Raw genomic sequence first — 10,306 nt, 5'->3', positions numbered from 1 at the left:
CCAGTTATCGACCGAGCGACGAACCAAAGACTGCGGCGGTCACGTCTCCGGGTGAATGCCCTCGAGGGTGCGAGGCACAGCTAGGGCACTGAGGGTTGCCTTGCCGGTTGAGTGTAACCGGGGCCATGCCGACGTTTCTTTCCGCCAGAAGTGGTTGCCGTCTTCCGCGAGGCTAACCGGTTATCGAATTCGAGGTGTTGTCGAGACGGCGGGTCGTGTTCGGTCACGCGCTGCCGCGAACACGAGCGGACGCAGTCGAAGCGGTACGTGTGCCGGTGACGAAAGGGTTCTTGGTCGTAATTGATGCAGACTGTTGGTACTCTGTTTCGGTCGGGAAGTATTGCGGCGGAAGAGACGACGTCAGGTTGGGAGAGAGGTAGGAAGAGGTGGAGGTGGACGGTCGACGGTTGTGAGTGACGCTGGCGGCAGGCGGCAGGCGGCTGGCGCTGGGAGCTACTCGGTGAGGGAGGCGCGTGCCGGCCCTGCGCATGCCCCGCGCGGTAGCTAAAGAAGGCAGCTGGTCGATACTTTGTCCATATCGCTGGAAGAGCTGCAAGAACCGACGTCGTGGCGTACGAATACCATGCACTGGTCTTGCCTTTGCTAAAAAATGTCGCGTACGGATTCGACTTGGTGCTGAGCGGAAGTTGTGACGCACGATTTTTTTTTTTGGGCAGCTGCCAGGTCCTGGGGTCCGTGCTGGTACACCTCGGTTCGGTGTTAGCAGACGTCGGCGTTAAGGCTCAAGGTTGAAGAAGGGGTCTGTGGGGCTGACACCAGTAAAGCGAGGGCGGAAAGTTGGCGGCATGCGTTTTGACGCTACTTTCCGATGAACATTTAAAGTTGCAAACGGTGCAGACGTCGCTGGGTGTATCTGACTTGGAGACCAATTAAAGGTATAGCGACGAATGGATGGGGATTGTAAACTGCGACGGTGCATTTAATTGACCCTCACATCTCTGTGGCTTGAGGTGGCTTGGATGTCAGGGCGGGCGGGGTAAGTGTCCACGGTTAAGGTACCTTCCAGTACCTACCTAGGCCCGTAGGTACATCTCCCCTCACCTCGCCCAAGATTTCCCGTACGGACTCCCCGTACGGATAGGTATTCCCCGTACGGATACCCCCCGTACGGATACTAGGTTCCCGTACGGACCCTCCCCCACCGTACGGACATCTCAGTTAAGGACTATGTGCAGAGTAGACACCTCAATTAATGTCCGCATGCGCGTCGAAAATGACGCAACCAGTGTACTTTGGCACGGCAAAACTACTAGCATTTTTGGCACAATTTAATTTCTACCGTGTGGTACGAATATGCGGCATCTGCCTTGGATGTGGTGCAGAGGATGAGGTGTGGTGGGAAACGTCGCAAGTGTGAGGTAGGCAGACAGTTGCCATGTACAGCAGCTTGCCGACAACTCTCCCTTCCCGACGTGGACTTTTCCTCGATAGACAGAATGAACATCCGTCTGGCGTCGTCGGCCTGCCGATGTCTCGTGATGGGGGACTGCCGTCCACAACATGAAGCCACCCAGCACATGAAGCGATGTCGGAAGCGAGGCGTGGCGGATGCCAGCAAGGCCCCCAGATGGAAGATATGCCGAGGCGGAAGATGGACCTGGATGAGCCGGCCGACTTTTGTGCGTCGCGAGGTTAAAGTCACAGGGGGGGTGCCGCCTTCATGGAAAAAATGGTATGTTTGGAGACTAAGTAAGAGGTGATAAGTTCCAGGTGCATCGCAGCACATGCATCCTCGCAATTCAACATGCTCGCCCAGCTGACATAAGGTCGTGAATGGAAACTTTGTCTCCTTGCATGTCGAATGTGCTCCCAAGGCTTACTCCGCAAGCAAACTCAAACCTTCTTCCCTCCGAATCGAACCGATCTCCTCAACGTGCCCCCAACTCCTGCGTGACCAAGTCCAGGCAAACCTTTTGTCTTCGCCCCCTTACTGATGAGATGTTCCTGTAAGAATTACGTGGCCAACTCAGTAACCAACTCTCACACGTCCACATCCATGCTGTTCGGATCATCGCCATCTCCCGCAACGGTCAAAGCCTCTTTGGCGGCCTGTCGCACGCATTCGAGACGACTCACGATACCGAAGTCACCTAGAGCCTCGGGCATAGGCGATTCGTCCTCGACCAGGGCTCTGCAGAGCGCAAGCATGCGCGAAATCCAGAGTTGGGCCGCGTTCTCGTCCGCGTCTGCATCTGCGTCCTGCATTTCGCGCTCGCCGATGGGGCCTTGGCGATTGCACTGGAAGATGCCGGCTTTCCTAGCAGCCCCGTTACTTCCCCGCGCCGTGATGCGGGCGATATCGAGATCCTTGAGCTCCTTGTAGACTATCGCAGATTTGTTCCCGTGTGTGGGTGCGTTTGAGGATTTGACGTGGGTAGCGTTGTGGATAACGTGACTCCTGGGCGACGCTGCGCTGGCTTGATGTGCCCTTGCTGGCACTGTCGAGAGGGTTGATATGTAGTTCTTCTGGAGTTCTGCTCGCCTGCCCTCTACGTCGAAAGGCCTCCACAACGGCCGACCATCTGGCTGAACAATCGGCTCGGTTCGTCGGTGCGCCATGTCTGGAGAATGTTAGCACAAGATTGTGGTCGGTGGTTGGGGATCGGTCCTACCAAAGTTCCCGGACTGGAAGTCCGCTCACGACAAACGGTAAAGTGTGTACCCGTCGAGAACAAGATGTCGAACGCAGACAGTGGTTGTCGTCAGTAGCTCCATCAGTTCGCGGGCTTTTTTGGCAATGTGCCTGGTGGAGAAGAAGAGCACGTCGTGAGAGAGGCGGGAGGAGTAATAACGGAGAGAGCGACCATGTTGAAGCCGAGGGCAGGCGCAACCCAGGCAGGAAACATCGTCGGTAGCGCAGGTACCGCAGCCGCCGCAGCTTCCAAATCGAACACTTCCTTCCTGGGACGAGACGCGGAGCGCGTCGCACTTCAGACTTGCAGGCTTGCAGGCTTGCACTTCAAATGTTGTAGGCTCGCAGTTGTAGGCTTGCAGGTTCCACTTTGTTGAGTGTGGGTTGGCCGAGGTGGAGGTTTGTAGGCGGGGTAGGCTTGTAGGCTCCACTTTGTTGTGCACAAGCCACAGTGCAGGGAGAAAAAAAGAGTGAGGTCATCGCGAGTTACGAAAAAAAAAAAAAAACCCCAAGAAAACTCGCATCATGCAACACCGCCGCATTATTCCACGTTGCAGCTGGCGCGTCCACCGCCGTCGCTCATCATAGCTTCATCCTTGGAAATGTAAAGCAGATCCATTCCATATGGCAAGTGTGCACAATCATCGCCGAGCTCACCACAGGATACCTACTGCTTGCCGCCGGATGGATGGAGCTCCGAGGTGCCTTACGTAAGGGGGCTTCCCGCTGTACTTCAGCGTCAGTCCACCCGCAATGAATACCCTGAATTGGCATTGCACTGAGGAGGCGCACTGCTTCCTACTCATCCGCAAAAAAAATGTCGCTCGTGACATTTGCAACATGAGCGGGGACGGTCAATTGTTGAATGGAAAATAAAATGCTGTGCAGCAAGGGGTAAATGCACCCACCCGCTGCACTGCATGAGCTGCGCTGCTTCTCATTTGCTCGCTTGGAAAAATGTCGCTGGTGAGAGTTGCAAAATGCAAGTTGCAAACTTAACAAAGAGACAGCCAGTGTGCACCTGGCCACGGGCACGTACCGGCTGTCACGCCAGTCCACCCACTGCGCTGAGGCGCTGACCCAGGCAGACGCCGCAGGCTCACTTCATTCACCTCCTCATTCGCTTTTATTTCTTTAAAAAATGTCGCTGCACCAGTGACAGTTGCAAAAAGTCAGTTGCATTCTGGACGAGGGGACCAGTCCGAGATATGTGCCTTACCTAAGCAAGAAAAAGATGTCGCTGTTGACAGTTGCACCTTGGATATCTTGGGGGCGTTTGTCAGTTTCAAGACAAACAAAAAGCATGATGCGTCGACGGGGAGTCGAACCCCGGTCCCCAGCTCACTGGAACAAGTTCGAATGGAAGGCTGGGATGATAACCGCTACACTATCGACGCGGTGTGTTGTAGATCACGAGGATCTGCTGATGTCAGTTTCAAGACGGGGCCATCTAGTTCAGGGCCATTGACAATTGGAGGTCGTCAGTTAGGGCAGACACCATTGCCAGTTCGGCGCATCGTCGATTTGGGTCTTCAATGAAGAGTCAGTCCAAAGAGGGGGCTATCGCTGATTCGGAGCCATTGACAATCCGAGGTCATCATCAGTCAGAGCAGAGGCCGTCGCGAATTCGAGGCCGCCGCCGATGCGGCCGTCCCCGATTCGGGTCCGTCGCCAATTCAGGGTTTCGCCAATCCGGGAGGGTGCGGCCATCCCAACAGGAACCTCCCTCAATCATGACTTGCCAGTGTGCCGGGCAAATTCCCAGTAGGCTGCGTCTTAATTGGAGAAGTGCCTGCATCCACTGAGAGGATGTTCCGTGGTTGAGAGCGAACCCCGGCGGTGTTTGGACCGTTGTCAGCATGTTTGTTCGGTTGGTGCGTTTGGCGATGGATTGCGATTTCCAACATGCGCTGCGGCGAGATGACGACGCGTTCGGGGTCGGGCTCAAGTGTCAAGTGATGTAAAGTTAGGTCATGAGGATAGTAATCGGCAAAGGAGATTAAATGAGATTGCCTTCATAGTAGCAAAGGGCGGCAAGGTAGTGTTGAGGAGAATGAGATGACTTAGAGTTAAGTGACGGTCTTAAGGTGTGGAAATTCTCATGTAAGGCCTAGAGGTCCCCGTGTGACTAGGGGGCGGCAGGTGAGATGTCCTAATATCTTACAGTAGATATTAAAGTTCTCTACAGATGACATCTGGTTTCCTCCAGACAACATCTGGTTTTCTCCAGATTACATCTGCTTTATCTATAGATTACATCTGGTTTCTTGCAGATGACATCTGGTTTCTATAGATACCATCTGGCTTAACTACAACCACAGCCGGATTTTACGGTCGGCAACTACACTATCTAGATCCTCTTAAGCTTCTTATGCTAAAACTACTTTTTCCGACCGTAAAAGTCGACCTGTTAAGGCGGAGTGCTGGGTGGAAAAGTGACTTCGCTGACGCCCAGACGGCCTGGCGCTGAGGACGCGGGCCACCCGGTGTTGCTGTTAGGTTCTACCCCGCCTTGTACCCCGCCTTCTGCACAAATTGGGGCACCGGAAAACGGACTCACAAAAGGGAGCGAAGAAGACGGACGGGGTCGAGCGCAAGAGGAGGGGAAGCAGTGATGGGCGAGTACGAAGGCCCTCTCGGAGCTCAAGGGGAGCTTGGAGGTGTCGCAAGGAGTTTCTGGACGTCTGCTCGAACATAATCAATGGAATCAAGTAGAGGCGGCCAAGCGAGACTCGGCTGGCCGTCGAATGTGGCGGGATCGGGACGGGGTTGATTATGACATTGTGTTCGGCTTCGATCTTGGAGGTTCAGAGACCAGCGCTGGCCGGGTGTGGCTGGGGAATCGAATTGGCATCCTGCAGAGTCGGAATCGTTGTTGTTCGTCAGTCAATGGCAGCTGGGTATCGGTCGTCGGTCGTCAACTACGCCCGTGATGCAACGGCTTGGATGACATTGTTGGACGACATTGGACCACGCGATATGGACCATAACAATGAGGCTTGTGAGCGGGCGAAAGTTGAAAAGGTTCGCTGTTGACTTCAAACAAGTCGTGGTGTTTTAGTGTCATTGTTCTCTAACAGAGACAGTGGTTTAAGGAAAAAGTTGTGGCAACGCTTTACACTGTATTGGCAACTGGAAGAGATGAGGCGGGGTGGGGGAGATCTGTGATGTCATGGAGTGGGGGTGGGGTGGGATTCCAATCAGGGTTCCCCACCTGCAGCTCCCTGCCACAAATGCAATACGCCGCACAATATAATATAGCTACCCTTATAATCTAGCTATTAATATTATCTTACTATACCTAATAAGTATATATTTAATATTTAATATTCTAAAAGATTAAAACTCTATTTTAATAAGCTTTATAATATATATAGTAATATATAAATAGCTTTATTTAAAGTTAGAGGGAATAAAACCTTAATAAGAAATATTAATCTATAAGAGATTATCTCTTTTACTATTAAGATTATATTATAACTTTTATTTTTTTATTTTTTATTCTATTTACTTAAAATATCTTTTTTTTATATCTTTAGCTTTATATTAATTAATATTAATATCCTTATTAATATAATTATTAACTCTAACTATTAGCTTTAACTTCTAAATATTATTAAAAATAATTATTTCTCTTATTTAAAGTATATTAAAAAGTATTTAAAAATATATTATATTAAAAATATTATAATAAATATTATTCTATTAAAAAAATAAATAATTTAAAAATATTATATTATTTATATAACGTTATAAAAGTATTAAAACTAGTATATAGCTTAAGTAGTAGTTAAAATAAAAAAAGAGCTATTAATAATACTTTATATATTATAATATAATAAGCTATATAATAACTTTAAGCTTAATCTATTTAATACCTTAGTAATAATAATATAATATATAGAGGTATTAGTTAGGATCTAGACATATTAGATATAAGGTTAATAGTTTTAGATATATTAGGTATAATTAGGCTTAAATTAATCCTTATTATTAAATAATAGCGCTAATATAGGAAAGGTAATATATAATAGCTCCCTGCTACTGCGGCATTAGCTGTCAGCTACGCCCAACAGATGCAGCAGTCACTAGTATTCGACCTTCTTCTCTCGTCCCCTCGTGTCGTCCTGAACTCCAACATCCAAACATCAACACTCAAAGTCAATGCGACCGACTTCAAGTATGACCGACTTTAAATATAACCAACTTCAAACATGACCAACTCTAAGTATGACCGATTCTAAGTATAACCGACTTTGAATATGACCGACTTTGAATATGACCGACTTTGAATATGACCGACTTTGAATATGACCGACTCCGAGCATGACCGACTCGAGCATGACCGACTCCAAGCATGACCGACTCCAAGCTTGACCAAAAGCCAGCCAGCCATCCCGCCCGATCCCCAAACATTCGAAATTTTCGACCATCTGGGGCTGTTGTGTCAATCCGGTCCGAGGAGCTGCGGAGTTGCAACCATCAGTCTGCTCTGGACCGATGGCAGGCCTGACAAACGCGGCCCCGGTGCCCTAACCCAGAGCGATCAGGCCTATCGCGACGTACGTCTTTTGCCCAACCTGCCCGCCTATCCTTGTTCATACTTCGGCATACTGATCGCATCCTGCCTTTCCAGTTTGATGACGATTCCATTCCCACGACTAGGAGACCAAGTACCGGGCGCAATTTGGCAGGTGTTGGAGACCGGCTACGCGGCGCTTGCCAATCGTGATTCTCCGCCTGCACGACACGATCCCTCATACCGAACGAAATCATCCTTGCCGACCGAATAAGGACCATCTCTCCGATACTCGCTGGTTTGGCGATCTACGTTGCATCCATGTCTTGCCCAGGAGAGTTGCCGCGCACAAACCCACGTACATCAACCCTTCATGGCAATGGCACTCTGGAGCTGACCTCCCGATCCGATCCCTCCCCGAACAAACCGGCTCGTGTCCGCTAGCTACTCCTACCGGCTCTATGGTCAAGCCGTCGCTCCCGCTACACGTCGCCGCTGGGTACCCGGCAAGCTTCCAAACCGCCTCTCGTTAGCCTGTCTCTACGAGAGTCGAAGCTTGATCCAGAACCAGCTACGCTGAAGCTGATACTACCTGACACGGAATACTTCAGCAACGTGGTGACGTCGGCGAGACTAGGCGAAGGGCGGGACAGAACCCGATGGCGTGCGCTAGCAAGTCGAGGAGAGATCTAGATCTGCTCGCAATGGCTGAAGAAGCAACCCTCGGGCAAGGATCAAGACAACCGCGACCGATTTATTTCAGGCAAGATCAACCTACCGTTCCAACGCTATCTATGGACTCCCGGTGATGGTGCGTCGGGCGGCCCGCCGCTACCCAGCTCTGCCGAGCACGCGAACTCCACGAATGTCCGAGTTCGGCGACTGTCTCTGTCGGCGGGCGAAGTATTTGGTTGAGCCCGGCCGCCCGGGGCTTTCGAATACGGCGTTGGATCGCTACCGACCTCCAGTCCTCGAAGTCACATCGGTTTCACCGTCACCGCTTACGTCTGCAAGAAGGGCGAAGATGGCGATGATGATTGCGACAGTGTCGGCAAGCTGAACCAGGTGGATTTGGCCGGAAGCGGAAACGTCCAAAGTTCCGGCGCGGAGGACCAGTGCGGAGGACAAACGCGCTGCCGAGGCAGGCCTGGTCAAGAAGAGTCTGTTGATCCTCATCCGAGTCGTGATACATTTCGGATCTTGAGGGAGACATACGACGCCGTGGAGCCTCATTGTCTGTCTCCTGCGGAACAGCTGGGGTAGCACCTACATCTCTCGATCCGATCATCTCTATTCTGTCGACTGCGGCAGCACTCCCTTCGTATCATCGACAGAGCCGAGCGGTAATGCCGTCTACTGTATGTACACCCCGGCGATCTGCGGTCGCCACGCTTGTTCCCCGTGAACTGCTCGTTGCGGTTTCTTCCTACTAATGCCATTTAGGCCCCGCAGCCCAGAGCTTGACATCCCATACTTGACAGCAACGTGTGGGCGCGAAGACAACGTTCCTTTGATTGGAACCCGACGGAGAATACTGTTCCCTCTCTCGAAGATACTCGAGAGGTGCGCAACGCGGGGAAAGGCTGGCTTGAGGAGCAACACTGGTTTCAAGCACTTGTATCAAGCACTCTACACCGACGTGACGATGTGCCTGAGGCACGGCCAAAATGTGTGGGCGTTGTAGTGCTGTATGGAATTACGAAGATCTTCCGGGAACGAGGCTCCCTACTTCTTCCAGACAACGTGAAGCAACCCAAGGCCCACCCTCGAAACCACGTGTTCACCAGCCTGCCTCCCTGGGCCTTCTAAGTCGAGCCGATCTATCGTGTTCCGAGTGGCTTTTCCCTGTTCCCCAGTGCGCTCCCTCCTCGTTCTCTTCCAGCTTCGCTGCGCGCTCCCACGCCCCCCTCCCTAACTCCCGGGATTCGAACATGGCGACATCACACGAACGAAGCCCACACCCACGTCTGGGAACGCCGTGCATCAGAATCAGATCTCGGCCAGCCCCGGGACGAGGCCCGCGTTCTCCGTGACTGCTGGTCCAGGAGTCTTGTCGAGTACGAGAGCATGAAGAACACGAGTGCATCACGATGGATTGCGGTGCAGCATCACCCCGCCTTGGGATTGACGAGCTTGCTCACGTGTTTACTCGGTAGTACAACGTTGGAATCTTGACTTGCCACAAGGATTCCAGCCATTCGCCATGCCGAAGGAAATCCCCTTGCACGCGCAAAACTCGAACAGCGGAAGCTGCGGAACCAGCGACCATCAGAGTCCACCCGTTCAGAACGAGAGATACACCCAATGAGCCTGAGCAGTATGGATGGCGGAGAGAAGATGATGTGCTCGTCGCCCCTTGAAACCACCACCAGCCATACCAGCACTCGCAAAGTTGCACTCCACATCCCAACCTCCACGCAGCTGGCTGCCACACATCGTGGTCGGAGCATTTTCACTACTTCAGTCGCATCTTCAGACGTCGTTTTATTGTTCAGTCCGTCCGTCAAGGCGCAACTGGTAATCAGCCAGACCACTGCGCCAGTCTCGAGACCGATTTCCGTCGCTTCAACCCGACGGCTCTTAGGAAGAAGCAAGCCTACCCGAGCGTCTTGCTTGCACGCAGCCGCTGACCGTCAACGAGAGCCGATGGTGTTGCCTTGCAAGAACCCTTCAAACCCTGGCGCGCGCGCTGCGTCTCAACAGGACAGGGGACGTTCGGCTTGAGGTACCACGCTGGCGTCTCTGGATGTTTCGGGGCGATAGCTCGAGTGGCACGAAGAGTCATCTGATTATTACCAGGAAGGACGAACACCCCTGAAGACTGGTATGTACTCACAGACTGAGTCGCTTGTCTCCGTCACCTACTCGAGATGTTGACAAGACCGTCAGCAAAGCATTTCACTTAGTCGAGATACCGATGCTGGGCCTCGGTCAAGAGCGTGGCTCAAAAACGCAGCTGGGACAGCTGAGACACGCCTGCTGGACGATGACTTGGTAAAAGGTCCCTGGTCTCAGGGGCATGACGTGGCTTCAAGGCGCAGAGTGCAGCTGGAATGTACCGTTGGTATAGCATTTGTCGTTCCAGAGATGAAAGAAGCATGTCGCTGCAAGGTCCGCCGCTTTTCGTGATCGAG

General features: G+C 52.0%; 1 protein-coding gene across 1 annotated transcript; it reads right to left on the bottom strand.

The window, feature by feature from the left end:
- Positions 1 to 2,001: 2,001 nt before the first annotated feature.
- Positions 2,002 to 8,405, bottom strand: CkaCkLH20_13278 (uncharacterized protein; the record flags this gene model as incomplete). Its single annotated transcript, XM_038895988.1, has 2 exons — positions 2,002 to 2,582; positions 8,135 to 8,405. 2 exons carry the CDS (start codon positions 8,403 to 8,405, stop codon positions 2,002 to 2,004), a joined length of 852 nt encoding a protein of 283 aa, XP_038738706.1.
- Positions 8,406 to 10,306: the final 1,901 nt, after the last annotated feature.

This window comes from Colletotrichum karsti (assembly GCF_011947395.1).
Source record: "Colletotrichum karsti strain CkLH20 chromosome Unknown Scaffold83, whole genome shotgun sequence".
Classification (NCBI taxonomy): domain Eukaryota; kingdom Fungi; phylum Ascomycota; class Sordariomycetes; order Glomerellales; family Glomerellaceae; genus Colletotrichum; species Colletotrichum karsti.
The sequence above is the reverse complement of the archived record's forward strand: the minus strand, read 5'-3'. Positions and strand labels throughout refer to the sequence as shown.